The sequence below is a fragment of the Diachasmimorpha longicaudata genome, chromosome 2, assembly GCF_034640455.1.
Source record: "Diachasmimorpha longicaudata isolate KC_UGA_2023 chromosome 2, iyDiaLong2, whole genome shotgun sequence".
Taxonomy (NCBI): domain Eukaryota; kingdom Metazoa; phylum Arthropoda; class Insecta; order Hymenoptera; family Braconidae; genus Diachasmimorpha; species Diachasmimorpha longicaudata.
Genome location: NC_087226.1, coordinates 11,780,736 through 11,801,470, shown reverse-complemented (window position 1 = coordinate 11,801,470; position 20,735 = coordinate 11,780,736). Strand labels below are relative to the sequence as shown.

The 20,735-nt window shown below is 39.8% G+C and overlaps 1 protein-coding gene across 2 annotated transcripts in view; it reads left to right on the top strand.

The window, feature by feature from the left end:
- LOC135159751 (uncharacterized) overlaps positions 1-20,735 on the top strand; it is a 29,758-nt gene continuing 9,023 nt past the window's right edge. The window contains exons 1-2 of one of the 2 annotated variants that reach the window (XM_064115765.1): positions 1-719; positions 19,999-20,239. In XM_064115765.1, the coding sequence (XP_063971835.1) occupies positions 659-719; positions 19,999-20,239 (302 nt within the window). In that variant the 5' untranslated portion in view covers positions 1-658. Of the gene's footprint in view, positions 720-19,980; positions 20,240-20,735 lie in introns of both variants that reach the window. The other variant, XM_064115764.1, reaches the window with a different exon arrangement.

The following is a 20,735-nucleotide window of genomic DNA, read 5'->3' as shown; positions in this document are numbered from 1 at the left end:
CATCGGCATTCGCTCGCAGGCCGGTGGTGCGTGCGGATTAACAATTCGCAGGTGGTACGTGTCTCGGTGTGACAATCACGAACTGACAGTTCCCCCCCAATTACCCTCCTGCTAATCAATACCAACGGATCAGCGAAATGATTGTACTTAATCAATTGTGAAATGGGACTGTAGGATTTCACTAACATTTATGATTATTTAAATATTTCTTGAATATTTGAATACGAAAAATTGAAGCGTTTCGTTAGAACGATCCAAGTGAGACGCGACAACGGTACTTACAGCCAGAGCTACTTGATACACACTTGGTACACGGGGTGGAGAAGAACCAAACAGTACAGAAGGCACACGGTGGAAAGTGGCTGCACGCTCCGTTTCACGTTGCTGCATAAAAAACACAACGGCAGAGTCACAATTCCGTGTCTTATTCAAGTGAATTGTGAGGCCAAATTTCATTTCCCTTCGTATCATACGGTGAATGAAACAAGACGAGACAATTTTTGGGGCCTGTGGAAATCAGCAATTTCCAAATTCGTCAACTTTTTCAAAATAATTAATTTAAAAAGTGTGTGATTGGAATGAAGTGAGTTTTTGACGTGAACCAGTCAGCAATTGGATTGTTCATCAAGATTAAGATTGTGCCAGACGCAGTTTCGTTATGCTGCCGAAGATGATGTTCATGTTTTTGATAATCTTTGGTTTCGCTGCCGGCAGTCAGAGTAAGTAAACAAGTCACTTTCGCTTAGCTTAAATATTCGTACTTTAAACGCTTGTTATCGCATGTGATAAGGAGGAGGATTATCTGGAAAATTTGTGCTTGGTAAATAGTTGCGATAGGAGTGTAAAACATAGAGTTGAGATTATCAAAATTACAAAAGACGCCGAAGCAATGGTGGAGGGATGTTTCCGGCATTCATCAAACAGCTTATGTTTATCTATCGTATTTTCGAATATATTACCAAAGTTCAAATTCCATCGCCACTATTACTTTCCCAGGAATCGAATTTTATCGTTGTCAGGATAATACATGTTTGGAGCATTATTGTCTCGGCTATTCATTCAAGTGGCCACATGCTTTCTAGATAGTCTTTATTTTAGCTTAACTTCATTGAGACAAAAAAATTTACTCGACATCAGCATGTCTCATGGAAACGTTGATACAGATTTACTAGCGGCAAGTCAATGTATTTAGCAAACAATTTTTTTTTCTCACTGTATCATTTGCCAGAAATTCCCAGTGCGTTAATTGCATCAGATCTTGCCTTTAAAAATGTTTCCACGAGAATTCATAATTGAAATATTAGAGGAAATACGTTCGTGTAGATATGAAGAATGAATGGAGAAAGAAAAAAGTGGTCATTGGACATTCCATTGAGCGTTCACGATCTGTCTGCACGAGTCAATACCGAGTATTACGACCTCACCGTCGTGGTAGGTGTGTATTCTACCTGTCTGGTTGAACGCAAGCCCCCACGCAGTGCAATATTCCCCGAGTTTCCAAAACCCCTGTGATCTCCAAAACGAGATAAATCGAAAAACGAAAACTGAGTTTAAACGCCATTTAGAACCGACCAACGTTTTCTCGGCAAATGCATTTTTCCAGTTTAGATTGTAAAAATTGAAAAAAGAAAAAATGAAGCTGGTGGCAAAGACCTCCTGGGTATTTATTGTCGTCGAAATAACAATGAGAAACGACCCTGCATACGAATGCATCCACCAAAGTATGTAATCCCATGGTCGAGGGATTCCGAAAGATGTCTAGAAAAACTGCTTTGCCTCTTTTTCGTGTCCCAAAGAAGAAGAAAAGGGATGAAAAAAGGCAACAAATCTCTTGAAAGCTTTTGTCGAAAATTTTTACTACTACTTGTGCATTCTACGTTTCTTGAATGAAAATTCCATCGAACCTCTTTTACCCCCCGAACACAATATTCCCCGCGCAAGTCGTTTGAGCCATTTTTGGGAGTTGCAGGAAAATGACGAATGTAGTAGTTTGATACTCGTAGAGTCCAATAACCTCTGAGAATAGTATAAAAATAAAAGATATTGTTCATGCACACCTGTGGAACGTGTCTCTTACACAGTTCACAGCAGGTACGTACATCCAAACGATAAAAAACGGAAATGAGACGGAGATAGCATGGGGTGACACTGCTGACACGTGAAATCTCTGAATGTTTCAAAATTTAGTTGTGAATCAAGTGTTCTCATTCAATTTATATAGGAACCGAGTTTAATGTCATGCTAATTTTCTTATCGGGGTATTTACACATCAACTGATGGAAATGTTTCAAAAAATGGGCAAAGATAACATTTGTGAATTATTCGGTGGGCCCCTCCTGTTTTCGATAGGAGAACGATTTTTTTTTTAATTTGGCATTGGCTTAACCGATATTTTATTGGCAATTGTCTCTTTAGCATCATTTTTAGGAAAAAAAATTCTAAACTCAAATTCTCGGCTCACAATTTCTTTATATTTTTGTTACCCACTCTGAACTATCGAAGGGAAACCTGAAATAATTTCAAAGGATACTGAATGCTAGAATAATTAGAATAATCAGTCTTGTAGTCATCAAGAGCTATCATGAAGTCATTGTCCATAACTTGACAACGCCTAAAAATAAATTTCCTCCGGGAAAATTGCAAGTTACGAAATGCGTTGAATCAGTGATTAAAAATCTATTTCTTAAGACAATAATTCATTCACACGATGTACGTGATAATCACTAAGGTTTTTCCTCCTCTGATGAGTAATCGTCTTAGTCACCTGGCGATTAAATTAGAACTTCCCCAGGAGACTATTCACCCGATGACTTTGCTATCAATGAGCACAATGTCATATTACCTTGACGCGGCGGTTTAGGTCCTCCAAGTAACGAAAATTTCTCGTAATGTCCTTCTTCTCTCGCTTAATGAGTTCTTGATCACAATCACAGCACCTAATTACTTTTTTTCAGAACAAAATTGTCCTCGTCATGATAAAATTTTCCCTGGGTAATTTATCATGCTTAGTCCTCTCATCAGCATCCCCCTTGTCCTTGATTAATTACCATTATCGTAATTTTTTGCATCGCAAAATTCCCAACGTCTCCGTAAGCCTTGTTTTTTTTTGAAGGGGGGAGGGGGCTTTCTGTTCTATTCACGCGGCAAATCTTTGCTCCAGCGGCTTCGGAGAGACGTAAAAGCGACCAGTTTCGACTCGATTTTCACCCACCGCACCACAACCACAAACAACGAGGCTGCGTATTACGGCTATATCGAAAGAAGCCGCACAATTTTTTGCCCCCATAATTCTCAGGACCAGGGGCCGCTTACGGATGTTGAAACATCCAACTAGTTTTTTTTCTTCTTTATTTTTCAAAGGGAATTTTTGTGAGAGAGATCCCTTGTTTAATTTCCATAAAAAATATTGTATCGATACTCGAACAAAATCGGACGGAAATAGTCGTCCATTTGGCATTGATGGTAAGGAGGGGAAAAGTGGGATGAATTAAAAACATTTCTGATCCTACTCACTGTCCACTTGACTCTAAAATCACAAATGCACTTCAGAATTTATTTTTGAAGATGTATTTATGGGAGGGGAGTTGGGCCTTTGTTGTGATGCATCAGTTTTGGGAACGTCAAACAACTTTGGGGTTTAGGGGATTTATTCGAGTGGGAGGTTCTTTTAATGATTCATGTGCTTTGAGAATTTAAAAATAATCTTTCAACTACGTCTATGCAATGCCGGCACTCAAATATTTATATTATAAATATTTCAAATGAATACACCAGCCAAAGCGACTGTCTAAATTTCGCACACCTTTTATAGATATTTTTTCGACAATAAGTAATGAGAGTAATTTTTTCTTTTTCGAGAAATTTTTCTATCTAGATATTCTTTGGTATGCCAAGTTCATCAAAGTTAATTTACTATCAATCAACGCTTCACAAGTTAACCGTTTTAGCAAAAACATAAATCAATTATGATCAGAAGTTCTTTCACACGATGTAGGATTAGCATCATTTACTCAGGGGCTGATAAGGATACAATAAAGATTACCTGTGATTGAGGTAATGTTGTGGGATACTCAAACAATATTCATCAGTTATATACGTCTTCATTTACTGAATTAAAGTGGCATATTTACTTCTTGATAGCAGCTATAGTTCAGTAGAATATTCACGCGATAGAACTGCAAGTAGACAGTTTCAAGTGTTAACTATAATATTTTCGACTACCAGATTGATGGGTTTTGGTCCAGCTTTCACCAGCTCGTGCACTCCATCGCTCACGTTAATAACACCCGACATTGATAGAATTCCTGCCCCCCTAGAAATTGCAATTTTTATCACACCACCCTTTGATTCACCGCAAATCGCTACCGATGATTAATGCTTTCAATCAGTTGAGCTCACAGGACAAACGATAAAGAGGAATTTCGAATAATGCGATGAAAGCATAAAAATAATCTCCACGTCGTTTTGGGGGAGACAATAATAGCTCAAAGAAAATATATTGAGTTATGATAGGACGGAATATGATCGGTGGACCGGTGGGATCGCATCGATTGATTATGGTAAGAGGACAGATGCGCCACGCGCCACCTCCTGACCCCTTCGACTGCATTAAAAACGTTATTGCGGTAAATAAATGCCGCCTACGGCCATTTATCGATCCCAGGAGAAATATAGAGGAAATATTGGAGTTTACACATTTTGATATTAAATGCTCTGACAGATGTTACCACTCTCGAATTACAGGAAGCCTTTTTTCCTCATCTCACCTTGATATCGACTCATCCTGGTATCCCACCCGGTTCCGGTTTTTTTTTTATGAATATGGGATGCATCCCGTGCCCACCACCGGATGGCGAATATAATATTGTTTCCACCATTGTTGATTTTTTTTATAAATGTTCAAACTGGTTTTATGAACTTGTGGAGTTTGCACAATTAAACTGGGGGAAACAAAGGAGATACACAAAAAAATCGAAGTTGGGAGTAACTCTTGTTCTTCACTATCTTCTATTGCTTCTAAAAAGTCACAAGGATAAGCTCAGCTGCCGTGAGGTTGAAACGAACGATGAAAGGAAAGTTTAAGCGTCGCGTGTCGAAAATAGATGTACCCATGCCACCGCTAGCGTGCAACATGAAAATGAAGAGTAAAAAAATGATAAAACAGAGTCGCAATAGCCCATGTCAAAATGAAAAAAAGTCTGCCTATCAGTCAAACTGAACCGGTAATTTTACCTCCTCACGACCCCGGAGGAATCCAATTGAGCAAAGTCAATGATGGCAAATTGTGCTGTGGATTGATCATGAACTTGTCCCCGTGCGTGCAACTGCGTGGGTCACGTGTATCATTTGCACAGCTACGGAGGGATTAAACATCAACTTTCACGGAGTGTTCGGGAGTTACAAGTGTGATTGCCTGACACGCGAATTCATCAATCATTGTCGTTAAAATTGCACCTATAGTAGCGGATGAGTTTAAAAAATCAAATAAATAATACGGAGATGATATTTCGAGGAAAAATGGAGAATGATGCATTACAAGGGATTACTATATCTATAGAGTGGAGTCGCGTGGGTCGATCGGAATTCCTATGCAAATGCCGCTCAGGCATATGTGTATGGTATATAACCAGCCCTGCGTTAACTCCAGTTCTCTCTTCCATTGGCTCTCAGCTCTACAAAGAAATTAATGAAAATAAAAACACACTCCCCTTTGGAATAGCCCGGGAACTATATAACGAGTCTTTGTTTATGCAAATTTTTTTTCCAGCGATGGGAAAATAAACGAAGAAAAAATTATGAACAGGATTGGGCTTTATTACGGGAGTGGGAATGGCTCCTTTTGGGCGTTTGTCGTCGTGCCTATGATGTGAGTCATAACTTGTTGGGTGACGCAAATTTCTCTCATCTTGTCACAACGCGCTTGGCGATAAATGAGGACTGATTATTCGACAGATGAACCGGCTGAAGTGTGAGGCCGTTCGAGTTACCGATCGTTGACAGGATTATTGCATTAGGTGTAGTAATACGGGGAAGTGGAGGTGGTACATTCAATGGAGGGGAATTTTTATTGTTATCTTTGTTATTATTTTATTCTGAGGAAGTCTATGGAGGTCACGGCAATTTATTGCAAGACTGTTGAGTGAGGTAAATCGGGAGGTGCAGTTTTATTTGCTGAAGATTCTATCGAGGAATCGTCGGTTTAGCGAATAATTCCAGCTAATCTTGCGGAATTGATTAATTGCTGGGTGGGATTAATTCGGTACGTAACGCAATCTATGTTCCCCGTTTATGATTTCAATGTTAATTAAGGTTAAGGTAGCAAGGGAACCACTGCAGATGACAAAGTAATTTAACACGAGAGAATTGGATTCCGAAATGGGGAAGTTGGCTGGTGAAAAAATCATGATTTCTCATGATTTTGAATTGCGTAAATAGTTTTGGTGACATTCCCATCGTGCGAGTGTCTCACAAAAACTCACGTGGATATACAATCCCTGCGGTTAGATAATAGCCAAGGAGAGGAGGTGTATTATGCCAGATCCCACCTCACTGTGTTCCCTCACTCGTCGACGGCCTTTCCTCGCCACTTTGGTCTTTGTTCCATTCGAAATTTAAAGGCTTCGTGATTCTACCTCGGAAGCCGTCCGGGTCCCCCATTCTCACGTTCCCGCGGTTCTTCATTTTGTCCATGGGTAACACCAACAGGAGGAAGTTACCAATCGTTCGGTGTCTAGACCTGTCATTCCCAATCGAACGTTCAGATTTTTATCCACTGATGGGAGAAAATGGCATTCCATTGATTGTTTAGTAGTCGATTTAAGATCAACAACATTGAAATCGTTTTAAGAGAGGAATTTTTAGGTTTTTGGGGAGTAGAAAGGCGAGAATTTCCGAATTTTCTCGGATTTGAACTGACAAAATTGAATATTCAGATGCTCTTCTTGCTCAGAAAGGACATTTCTGAAGGAATTAATGTCTGATCATTATTTCCATTTTTATCATTAAATAGAAATTTCAACAGTTCTTAATTAAAAACTGAAACAATTCCACTTTCCATTTATTCAGAGTAAATCCCCGTCTTCTCGGAGCGTTTTCACAACCCCTGCGAAATAAATGGCGAGAGGAAAGCCGGAGACCAGCCGAGTATGAAACTTTAATACATTTATTTGGGTCCCCCTCTCGAAAAAGGGGACACTGAATCGCTCCCCAGTGTCAAGCTCTCCCTCATTCTCATCTCCTGGAGAACCCAATCGATATCAGTTGTCTCGTGATCACGGCAGCAAGTGCACGAATTCGTTTATTACCCTTATGGAATGAAATTCATGCTGCTCAAGATATTATTTATGGAAGTATCATAGAAAGCCCCTGAACACATAATTACTTGAAGATCTGGTCACCGGATTTTTGACAATTTTCTATTGCTCGAGTTCACAATAATTCAGGCGTCAAAGTTTAAACAGATGACACTTTCTTCGAAAAAATGAGGCATTATTTTATCAGTTTAAAGTGGAATGTTCCTTATCGGAGAATTAATCACGAAATTTGTATCTGCGTAATACAATAATGGCTTGAGAACTGATTGAAACCCGACACGCGAGGCACCACTGCTGCTTCCGTCTCACTCTTATTTCTTTCATTTCGATTCATTAAATTTTTTTTACCTTACGGTATTCATTCAGAGTTCGAAAACCGCGTGGAGTCACTCAAGGGTATTATGTGTAGCTCAGCCAATTGCATTAACATTTTTGCTGAGTGAGTTCTTTCTTCAAAGGTTGTCTGGAGGACCAGCTGCTAGTTAAGATGAATTATAATCTTTGTTCTCCAGATTTTTTTTCTCTCCACTAAACTTTCTTCCTCTTGATTTTTTTATTATAAGAATTAAAAATATAAATAAAAAGATGGGCGAGGGGAGGGGGAAGTAAGTAAGGTTTGCAGCTGAAAAAGTGCACATTTCCTGGTATTTTCTTTCAAAAAGTAATTCAACTCCTATCTCGAAAACAACTACTAAACTCCCCATGAAAATTAATTGTTCTCACCAGCGTTAGATAACATTTTTCATTTCCACCATAAAACTGTCGTTGAATTACTCTTCTGATTGTTTTTTCATGGTAAACATTAAATCCGCCATAAACATTCATCCTCCATACTCTTGAACAAGACCAGGTGCAACTTCATCAGCCTCACAACTTGCTCCACCCTTTCCTCCATTCAAAAAAAAAAAAATGTCATCAAGCCCGCAGCCACTCAAACCCAGTACCATGGTGACACAAAACATTGTTCACTTCGAACATAAACTCACCATAAAAAATATAATAATAATCACTAACCAAGCGGATCGACAGATGTTCCACATTATGTTACCAAGGCCACAAGCTTTCTCAATTTTTACAAAATTCCTGTTATCTGAAAATAGCACCCTTTCGTACTCTCACGAACGTCTCCCATGAATTACAATCCCTTTCTCATTTTTAACTCGCCAAAGAGAAATTCACCGAACAATTTCAGTGTGACGATAAAAAAAAATGGAGTCATAAAAATTGGAAGTCAGAGGCAAATAGATATGGTGATTCGTGGAGCGAGTCGATCGCGTGCCACGTAAATCAGGGATTCGCCTACTGAAGCTTTTATTTAACCTATTACTCGTTACTTCCCTTACTTTACTTGGCGTATTGCTTACCTCTTCCCCCTTCCAACCCTTCCTCACAACCCACGTTAAATCGGAGAAGTGCGTGGCACGAGCTATTGCCGGAGAGACAAGATTTCCTTTATTTTCATGCTTCTTGATCCTGGGACAATAATGGAGCAAATGCGACTCGACTCGACTCGGCTTGATGCACTACCTACCGTATATAATGTTTATCCCCGTCATTCAATTCGTCACACGTATTGCCTGCTGAGGTAGCCTCTCCGGGATAATAATGTATTCAATCCTCGTCATTCTTCCGAAATGTCAAACCTTCCGGAAAAAGAACAACTCATTATTCTCAGAATCATCTAGATACCCATCGTCCGAACAGAATTGGACGAATTGGTGGTATGAAATTTTGGAGAACAGAAAAATTGAAGAATTTGGGGAGGTGAAAGAGGGAAAAAATGTGGAGTGGTTCGGGGCCCTGGATGATTACTTGAAAATGAAAGGCTGGGAGAAGAAATATGACGTATAACCACGCGATCAAATCGTGTGCGAGTCCATCTGTGCATGGGGCCCAGGTGTTGCATACCAGAACAACTCCCCACGTGTAATCGGTAGATGTGTGAGGCACGAGACAACGTGGCACAAGTAATTGAGGAGAGGAAAAGGGGTTCTATTTAATAGGCGCGCATTCCAAGAGACAAAATGGGAGGTCTGAATAAAAATGTCATGGGACTAACATTCTTTTCAGTCGCATTTTTTTTTACATAAAAGGACAACACACTGAGATTGAATCTTTGAAATCTGAATGAATACAATTTAGTAGCCAGTGGTGGAGGGCCTTGTCATCCTGTTTTCTTTTTGCCATCGAAATTTCGGTTGGCGTGCGGTTAAATATTGAGTAGTTACTCACATAGAAAATGACTCTCAACATTTATCGTCCTTTACGTTTCATTCTGGAAATCGGAAGAGGCTGGCGTTGCGAGAAATATTGTAAGATCATCTGTTGAATATTAAAATCTTTCACGGAAACTGTGGGTGGAGATCTCTATCGTCGACAGAAAAATGGGAAGTACGTAATTCGAAGTGTGATGAATTTTGTTATCTAACAAATTTTCGGTGAACATCATGCATTCCAAATATAATGGAGATGTATTGGGAGGCCAACAAAATTTCAATTTCGAAGAGGTAGATATTCAGGCGTTTAATTAATTACCAGTGCACATTTCTCCTGACTCCAACTAGAAAACCGCATTTAAATCAATCATCACTATCCTCTCCAAAAAAATTAAATCTTTCCTGAGATACATTATAACAACAACCTTTCGCCAATACCAATTTGATAGAACCGGCAAACCATAAAGCCGTCATATCCATCGTTCCGATATTTATCTCCTATCCTCCGCCACTCTGCATAATCTAAATATCAAGAGCAAAAAACGTAGTAGCCATCCGGAGATAATCTGTTACCCGTAAAACTCCCCTTCCCTTGAATTCCGTATAACATTCCCGAACCGCAGAAAAATAGCCAGGCCATGATACAGATGACTATACACCGGGAATGAACTTCTGCGGATGCTTTGAAATTTCAATCTGATTTATCCCATCATATGCCCATGATAAATGAGCCCTCACCCTCACTCAGGAATAAAAATCTAATAGAATGTTTATGATGCGTATAATGTTCGCCTGATTGAAAAACAGCCTCTCGCAATCTCTTCCTTTGGGAAATGAGGCGTGCGCCGGTGAAGAAGAGTATGTATCGAGGTTGCCAGGTCGTCGCACTCCGTTGGCAACGCAACAATGACCAACGGATTGCGCCAAGTCGAAGAAGAAGTTGAAAAAAAAAAAAGGCACCTAAGAGGTACGACCGGAAGTTTGTTATAATCCACAGGAATGCCTGCTTCAGCCTGCTCCGACAGGTTTTACGTATCTCGGCATAAGCCAGAGTCGGATATCAACCTGGACGGGATGAAATCGAATGCCCAATTACACATCTTATGCGAGTGCTTTTATCAGACCCCCAAACAAATAGGAGAAAAAGGTGCTGGGAGGAGGAGAAAAAAAAACGTGGGATGAGTGCGATTATACCGGCATATCGGATCACCCCTTTTTCCTCACTGTCCGGGTAATTCTTTTTACTTCTCTCGAGGGTATAAATTTGAACAACTGCACAGTGGACATCTGACATTGGGGTTCCCTCTTACTGTGTCCACCCAGACTATCTTTATCTAGGCATACGTGGGACTACCCACTGGTCCGTTCCACGTCGCGCTCCCGAGGCATCCGCGCCAGGGATCCTCATTGCGATATAATAAAATAATAAAAAAACGGTATAAATTATTGATTTCAATTGCCTTTTTTGGTTTATTTTACAACTTGATGCAATGGCGTGATGCTGGCTTTGATGACAAATTTCTACATTTTATTTCATCTGGGATTTTAGTGGAATCATATAAAACGTTAGACCCTAACAATTATTAATTATTTTTCTAAGATTTACATAAGTACTTTTAAATGGCCAAAGGCTTTTTCCTCACGATGAGCTTTTTCCTCGGCCAACGGCGAATGGAGTGCAGAGGGGTTGGGGGGTGGAATGGGGAATGAATAGTTGATCATTAATTCAAGTAATAATGTCAACCTTGAGGGGACCATCAGCTTGAGGTCCCCGATATGTAATTTAAGTCAACTCATCTTAATACAGACAAAATGTTTTTCCATCGAGTGCTGACAATATATTAATTTATTCCATAATTGCATAGCACTCGCGCATACACGGATCTGTGATCAATCTCGCATCACCTTCTATCGTGATATTTCTATAATTAACAAAATGACACGGGTTGACTCATTACGTCCTGCCGGTCTGCTAACGGCTTATCTCGGCGAAACCCGAATCAAGTAGAAATATCAAAAAATGCCAATGACAATCTTGCATTGATTCAAACCGGCGCTCTCGCGAAAATCAAACGAGAAGCTTATTAACGTGCGATTCACAACGGAATGTTAATTTATCCCAGAGGATGTATACTGGCATCGAAGCGGAGCATGTTACCCAGACGCACACGGACGGAGGCGGGCGGCGCCCGGGGGCCCTATATGCCCAGTAATATGCAGTCACGACCGCTCGACTTGCGTATACATTTAGGTATGAGGCAGAAGAGGCACCACTGATCGTTCATCTTGGGAAACGAATAACACATATGTGAGCACAAGGTAACTCCACGCTGCACGCAATGTCGTATCTCAAGTATTTCATTGGTAATTTTTATTCATTTTTATTTTTATGGTAATGGGAGGTACCCCTATCAATTGTTCAGGGGAATGGAGTATAACTTTCTAGGGAGATAATTATTCATTTCTTGGTTACGTCGGTTGTTGTAAATAAAATTTAAAGAGAATGATTGTTCACGCGTTTGATAGGTGCAATAATTTAATTATTGTTCGGGTATTTCCATGAAAAGTTGGGGGAAAAATTACGTACAAAACAGTATTCAGTAAAAATTACGGCACATGCAGTTACGCATTATTTCCCTGACCATTCCATACTTTTTCCTGAAAGTTACTGAAAGTTCCTGATTACAAAACAGGCGCGTAATTTTTCAAGAATTTTTCTCTCCGTGTCGGCACTATTTTACGCACCAGGGCGACAATTTTTCTTATAAATTTCCATCCGTATAGAATCGGACTGAAATTGATGACGAAGTGAATGACAAATTGCGAGTGTGATATGAGAATCATATCAGCTTGAATCACGCATAGTTACAAAACACGCAGCCAGTAGAATAGGGGATAAGGCCCCGAGACGTAACAATGGGCGCACGCACATATTACCTATGCTGCCGGTACCATATAAGTTTTTACCATCCACTTTTACCCAGTCACAAGCCGACCTTATCTCCGAGTGTATCTGCGTACTTTAACCTTCTCTGTTCCTACGTATCTGCACCATAGTCCTCTCCACGCAAATGAATACAACGTTCAATTCAAGACGAAAGAGAAAAATAAATGTGAGATAGGAGAGAGGAACAATTTGCGCGCTGAGAAGAAGTCGCGTGTATTTTATGCTGAACTGAAAAGAGAAACTGTTGGCGTGGTGCAACGATAACACCAGCAGTCTGACATCGCCTAACCCACTTGCACATTTTCCCATGCCACTCCTCTGAATGTCCATATGCACCTATTACCGCCGGTGGCGTTTGATGCAGCGGAAAGTAAATATCAACGGAGGAGAGAGGAGGTATAGGTAGTCGACGATAGATAATACCGTAGGAGAGTTAAGGACGATTAGCTTTGTGCAAATTATCCAGACGTCGAGACATTCACTCGACTGTGTGATGCGGTGAATTTTGAGGAGCGATTATTCGGGAACATGTGCGAGATGTCGGGGGACTCTCGCATATGACGGGGACTGGTGAAGGTCTATTGTTAAATTTGATAGGTGTTGGGTTATTATCGTCATGAGGGAGACTTTTTTTTTTATCAACGAATTTTACGTCTTTGACACTGGTACGAGCGACAATTCAGAAATTTTCAATCACGATTCAATAAATAAGTTAATCTTAATCTATGGACACTTCCATGCATCTCCCCTGGCATTGATTTTCCTCCGTCCGGATGATTAGGTGCAATAATATCTCCCGCAGGATTACCCAACATATACTTCTATAAGTGATATCAATCCCGCAAAAGAAATCGGTAACCGTTCGATCTTAAACCGGATATCCGGTGATTCACATAATACCTCCGATAGCATCGAATAGTTATTTCGCATCTATGGTGCGTTTCACTCTTCCAGTTGCGTTTCGCGTGTAGCTCGTTAAGGCCCACCGTGTCTCACCACATACTCTCAAGCAAAGCGCATCACTTGAGCGTTAATAGCGTTAATGAGAAAAGGAAAGCAACGAGGTGGCAAACCGAGTGCTTGACAAGAGAAAAGAAGAGGGTACGATGTGTTTAATTCCTGGTTGAATATTCTCGACTCGAGTGAAATAGCTTGATGGGCACAAGCGCTACTAGCCCGTATCATTCATTGAAAAATAAATCCACCGGAAATGCGTGCATTTTTTCACTCGTTTAACGAAAAATTTTCCGCTGAATCTGCACCTTCACGTTATCCTTACGTTGCCAACTGATTTCTGTTCATTCATGAAATCATCAGAAATAATAAAAAAATGTAAAAATACAAACACGTTTGTTTTCGCCACCGGAAGTTGAGGAAATTATTTTTAGATTGGAAGTAAAATTTGGTGCCCATCAAAGAGCGAAATAAATGCGCCCCAATTCGCGGTAATGTCGGATGGACTGATTTATTTTTGAAGTTGGTGACAACCGACAACTGTGCAAATAAGGAGCTCGGTTCCATTGAGTTTATTTTATTGAAAATCTTGGAATATACATTAATTATTTCTGGGAAAGACAATGCGACGAAATATCTCGCTTCAACAATTGTTAGCACAACAGATCAATTAAACTAAAAAATTGAACTATTGAAAATATTTGTGAAATCAACATTCTCCAGATTTTTATTTGAATACAAAGTTATAAGCTTATGAACTGAGACCACCGACGAACTTAACGAGCCGAGGGAAAGGGATCTCCTTGCTCATCACATAACGCGAGAAATCCCAGTAAGACGAGACGGGAGTGAAGAAGAAGGCCCAGAAGAACTAAAGAAAGCGTCGCGGTGGGTAAGCCAAGACGAGAACAGGAAGCGCAAAAAAAAAAGGAGCCTCTATTTTTTTTTTCACCGAGCAAAATGAAATAAGTAAGAAGGTAAAAAGTTGGAGAGGAAAAAGAAATGAAGAAAGATGAAGGTAAAAGAGGCGGACGAATGGCGGTGGAAAGAGAGAACTCGCGGTAACAGGTGCAGCCGCACACAGCCTAATTGACTCTACGCGAGATGCCCTCCCCCTTTGGCGCATCCATAATGCATCGACATTCTCGTCCTTCTAAACACACTCTAATCGACTGCAAAAACTTGTTTCTCGAGTTCATATGGCAGTTGATGAGAATTTCAAATTGAGATAATTGACATTGAATGAATGTGAAAACAAATGAGAGTAAGTTGTGGAGAGAAGAGAGATGATGTTGCAAAATAATCCAATCAATTTCGACACATCCCATTGCCATTTCGATACATCGAATAATCGATCGATGACTGTTTATCGAAGGCATAGTGGACGCACCGGACGCAACCAATCGTTTTCATTTTTTTATTGGTCCATCGATTATACCTTTCATATTAAATCGGCAATTTCGGATGATTGGAATAATGCGGTGATGTTGAACCCGGGGAGCGAGAGGAAGTCTCACCCGATAACGGACCGCAGCATCATCCGGTAACATTTTGGCTTTACTACATTGTTGCTTCGGCGTTGTGTATGTATCGGTCAAAACTTCATCCTCATCGTTGGGTTCAGCCGTTGCCGCGGTTCATTACTGGATTTTTTGGGGAAAAAACATTTAAGTGGGCATAAACTCGGCGAGACCGGCTTCCCAAAATTATACTCAAGATATTAAATTTCGGTTTACCAAGGTTTCTGTAACTATAACGATGGGACGGAGGGGGGAAGGTGCTGTTGATTGAACCTGTCCCAATGAACTTCCGGTGATGAAAATTGTTGGGATATACTGGAACCTGTAATATTCAATTTTGTCCAGGAAGTTGGTTTTTCGAAATGCCTTAAGAGGACATTTTTGCAGAAAGAGTATCCGAAAATTACACTCCACACTCAAAATGCAAAGAAATGATTGTCCTATTATAAAAGTTCAATATTCAGGAATGACAGTTCAATATTTTTTAGTCTCTTTGGTGTCTGAAAATTGTTGTATTTCATTTTGACGACGAGAAGGAGAATGAAAATTTTTAATAAAAGAGGGAGTATTACCCGTATACTGTGGCGAATGTGGTATCCCGGCACAACGGTTCATCCCGTCATTAGGCAGAATGAAGCGCCGAAGAGCGAGAGGTATACCATGCCATGGACCATATGGCGCATCCTCGGGGAGATGCCGAGGGTGTACAAAGGAGAGGATAAAAGTTATGGATGAACGGAAAGGACAAACTCGAGGTTACTTTTTGCCGAGTCATTTATCATAAAAATGAGACTCTCCAACCAGTGGATAAATTGGTTTATGTTTTTTACATCATTAGTTGAGCGGAACTGAATCATTTCATAAATTTCAATAGTGTAAATGCGGATTCTAATGCAATGGATAACTTTCATTTATGAATTATCCCCTGAATTGATTCGAATATTGACTGGAAATATATTCGCGCATATTTCGCATTAATCTGTGGACGATCATAACTTTGAAAGGAATTTTAAAGTCTGTGATGGCTCAATTTTAAAGTTAATTAATTCAGTTTCATTTAGATACACTAAAAATTATTTCCTCGCAATAAGTCGCCATCAAGACACAAAATTAATACTTACTTAATTTACGAGTAACGATTTAACGAGAATAAAAACAGAGTTGAAAACCGGAATACTGTGGATCCAATTAGTTACTTGGCAATTTTCCATTTATTGAAAATCATCAAATTCCAGTCGTGCTGAGCGCACCCAACCCTCTATCAACGATTGGCGCCATTCGTAAAGGGTTAATTGAGCAATTAAATACCAACGACCATTGGATATCTCTCGTCAATGATTATCAACTGATCATTCAGTCAACTTCAACAGAATTTTCGAATGACTCCTCACATTTGAAATTCATTAGCCAGGCCCTTAGATTCCCCTCACAATTATCCTACCGCAATCATCACAACATCAAAGAGATTTAAGGCCCAATCTCTAATTTCCCACCTAGATACCTAAATTATTACACCGAACGAAGTAAAAAAATTTGAAGGAAAGAGTGAAGGTAATGATCCCCCAGAAAAAACTGGAAAAGTTGATTGGATAATTGGAGTCGTCCTCTGAAAAAAGGGGGGAATCTAGATTGTTATCTTCGAGTTTCCTTCAAGAAAAAAAAATATGAAGACAAAATGTGAATGCGTAGAACACAAATCGCATGACCTGACTCTGCGTACCCCTTGATTACACCAATTACGGCTAGCTGTAAAACAATAAAGACTACCTAAGTAGCAAGGATGAGGGTTTACCCGGTTTACACTCAGGAGGACGTCGAACTCAGGGGCGCACTGGGTAAGTGTCTAATGGATGAATTGTATTGGCTCCCGGCACTTTACTTGATGCACTTTCATTCATCAGCGAATTATTAAATAATTGCCGAGTTCTTCGGGATGCGAATGGTGATGTGTGCACCGAGAAAGCGTGACGAGTGAAGAAAACTGAGTTTTGTAATAATGAGAAACGTGCAAACACGGCACTATCAATTGGTCCCAAATTATTTTTTAATTTCTCATGAAATTTATTCAAATATTGATATGTAAAAAATAGTTTTTTGAGTGAACCACTAGTTGATTGACGTTGACGATCAAATTACTATAAAAATTTCGTCGTCAGTGAAATGAAACTAATCCACCGAGAGGTGAAAAATATAAATCAACTCAAATCAAAGAATCCTCACAAGAAATATGAATAAACACGCGTGCCGCACACACGTGGTCTCTCCATAACCGTCTACCTGTTGATGGAAAAGGAAAAGAGAAGGAAAAAACTCAGGTAATTAAATGCCTGGAGATCGGAGCACTAGACAAGATCCAGCTAATAGCATACTTCCGGACTAGTAAGAAATATAACAACCCGTGGGGCGCAAAAAAAAAAACCCGAGGCTGAAAAACTTGGGTGGAAAAATATTTGTCTGATAAGAATTTTTCTGACCCATTGGAGTAGGTGAATGACAAAGAATGTTATGTTACAACACCAAAGAGAAAAAAAATGAAGATGAAACGACACGGAAATGCGAGATGTGAGAAACATAAAACTCTTGTGTAGGAAGTCTGGTTAACGCTATGAGCAAAAGCGATTCTGCGGTTTGAGCCACGTACAGAGGTGAATCCCACATAAAACCGTCACGTACACTATGAGCTCTTCTGGCAAACGAAAATTGCTGTTATTTTGTTAAAATGTGAAAACAACTTGTCAATATCTAATTTGGTGTTGAAAAAAAAAAGTACCATTCCCACGATATTCTATCAGATATTACCCTGGGTTGAGTGAGAGGGAGGGAAATGTAGAGGTCGAGGTGAGGTGATACAACTGTAAAAGGGAGTGGTGGGATTAGAATACAGCTAGATTGCACTCACTTCAAGCTAAAGTCGTTGCATTGTGTTAGATTGAAGCTGTTGGGCCTGTCGGTGAGTCTGAGAAAGAGGAGAACCTTCCTGCCACACCTCCATTCCCCCGAAACATCTCACCAAGAGAACCCAAGGAAATCGTTGTTCATTAATACAGAATGCATTAAACCAGGAAAAAGTGTATTAAACATGGAAAAAACTCGCATCAACTTCCGGCGAGAAGTGAATCTCGGTGCAATCTTCAGTGAAATTGGCGTCGACCCGACCGACAACCGGGTCTGCAACTTTTTTGTCCACTTCCTCCCTTCGCCCATAAACCCTTCAACTCACCCAACCGAACATCATGTATTTATTTATTGCTTCACAACCTTCGTAAAATTTAATTCCACATTTTCCTCCTTGTTTTTGTCTTATTGAATAACATATCCGGCATTCTGAGGTTTTTTACCAGTAATCTGGAATTCAAACTGTTCGAGTATTTGAGAATGCCAGGAAGGAAAATAATTCGGGGAGTGATGAGAAATAGGTGGCTCAGAAGGAGGATCAATTCGTCGCGTGAAATTATTTTGTCTGACTCTCACGGCGACGCCTCAAAATTCCCGCGACCATTCGATGTTTTTTGCTGTCTCGGGCCGAATGACCGTAAAAAAAAAATAACATACAAAGAGCCTGAGAAATAGTGGGAAATAAAAAATAAAATACTCAACCGTCATTATCGCGTTCCGCCCAAGTGATTCAGAGGTTTTTTTGTCGTCCTTTCATCATCTCCAGTGAAAACGAAGGGGGTGGGTATCAATAGGGCAACAATTGTTACTGGATTTTTTGTTTTTACCATTGCTGATTATTTTCATCCTCATTTTTGAGGATTTTACCTTTCCTGATTATTTTCACCCTCATTTTTGAGGACTTAAAGGGCCGTTATGAACCACTCGTTCTCTTAAAACGTTCCTGGTGGTCTCGAGCGTCCATAAGAGAGTCTACAAAAATTGTACGAGTCGGCAGAAGTCTGCACCTGCCACTACATCATGACCATTTAATAACGGATTCTGCGCTAATGATCTTCCATGCTGCGGTTGAGCATGTGCACGAGTGATACCCAGTTGTATATCATTCGTTTTGAGTTTGGGGGATGAGTCTTTATAATTTTAACACTTGAATTCTGGTATTTACGATCTTCATGTCCATGAAAGGGCTCGCCAAGGTGCCACCAGTAGCACGATACAGGGCGTTCCTCGAGTGAAGATGCGCACTCATCTGTAGAGTCCTTAGAGGCCCTTAAAATAGGCCTAACTATCGTATATTTATTTGGTCCCAAACACTTTCATTTAAATTCTCTCTAGGGAAAAGTTTTTAATCTTCGAGAATTCATTAATTTATCCAGAAATAAAAATTATTCTGATGAGGGAGTAGTTTATAAATCAATTAACACGATTGTACACAGTTGGAAGAGAAAGTCATCTCAACGAGAATAATTTTTTTCATCAGTGTACTTATCGAAATCAACTCGTAATTCCTTCTTCATGTTATTTATCATTCGTTAATCAGAAAAATTCACCCCACCAATTTATTTATGATTAGCCTATTAAAAAAACTGTCAAAATAAACATAGAGAAATTAAATCATCATTAAGGGGTTGTGCGTGATGAAACACGTCTTGACATCCGGCTCATGAGCATCCTCAAAGAGAGAAGAGGGGGACTTAATTGACCTCGATGTTGCGAATAATTTTCACATGACCCTGTCCCCCAATTAATTCGTCTCCACGCAAATTAATTAATTTGACGAAAAAATTCATCGGAAAAAATGTGGTTTGCATCTGCTTCGTCGGCATCACTTCGCCCTGCTGCAGTCTTAATCAGGGAGAATCAGGAAATTTATGGGGACACACGAGTGTAACTGCACGATGACACGCAAAAAATACTTACCTACGCACTTTTTTTTTCACAGCGGTAAAAATCAATCTTGCGACAAAAATCTCGCAATTAATTGATGCCGGATGATGATTATGCACTCAATTTCTCACCTGTCAATTTGCGTTGAGATAAAGTTTGACTTTTTCTACTTTTTTCTACACATTTTAATATTAGAATCGAGTTTTATAACGAAGTGACAGTGTTATTAATCGTTTGAATATTTATAGGCACCGTTATAATTTCAGACGTCTCGATGAATGCAGCCGAGACATTACCAGCCTATAATCCACAGTTCATGGCGCGCTGTTACTTCCCGGCGGAATTCCAGGGCGAGTTCTTGACGCAGGTGAGCGGCGTAGAGGCAAGAGGATCCAGCAATACTGGCGAGCCGATACAGTACTCCAGCGTCAACATTACCTATGACTCAATACCTGTCTGGGGATATTGTCATAAAAGATTCGAAGAGAACGTTCTACTGGTTGCCAAGTACGTAAATTATTTTTTTATGAGAAAAGGAGAGAGGGGGGTATTCAATGGGCGATAGTATTTGCTCTTCAATTTTTCTCGGGTACTTAACATGAATGACACATATATTTCAATTTAAAAAATCAACATTGGCTCTGTAAAGCTCCAATTTCAAAAAAGTGAATCATAATTGTTTGTGAAAATTTTTTTTTATTTGAAAAAAATGTCTACATCGGAAAGACTGAAATCCCTGAATTATTTTTAATATTTCAAACGTCTGCAGAACCGCAGAACAATGGACAGTGGATTTTTTGCACTCATTATTCCTTTTTTGGTATATATAAACGATATTCCATGCTCGAGAAATCGTACTCCAATAACCCGCGGCTTTTACAACTCCGCTTAAAGTGAAATCATGGGAATGCATTCAATTGTGGAGTATAATCTCGATAAATGATGGAGATATATTTCTAGGTGTCTTTATTCGTTTTTGTATGATTGAAAATCGGGGAGAGAT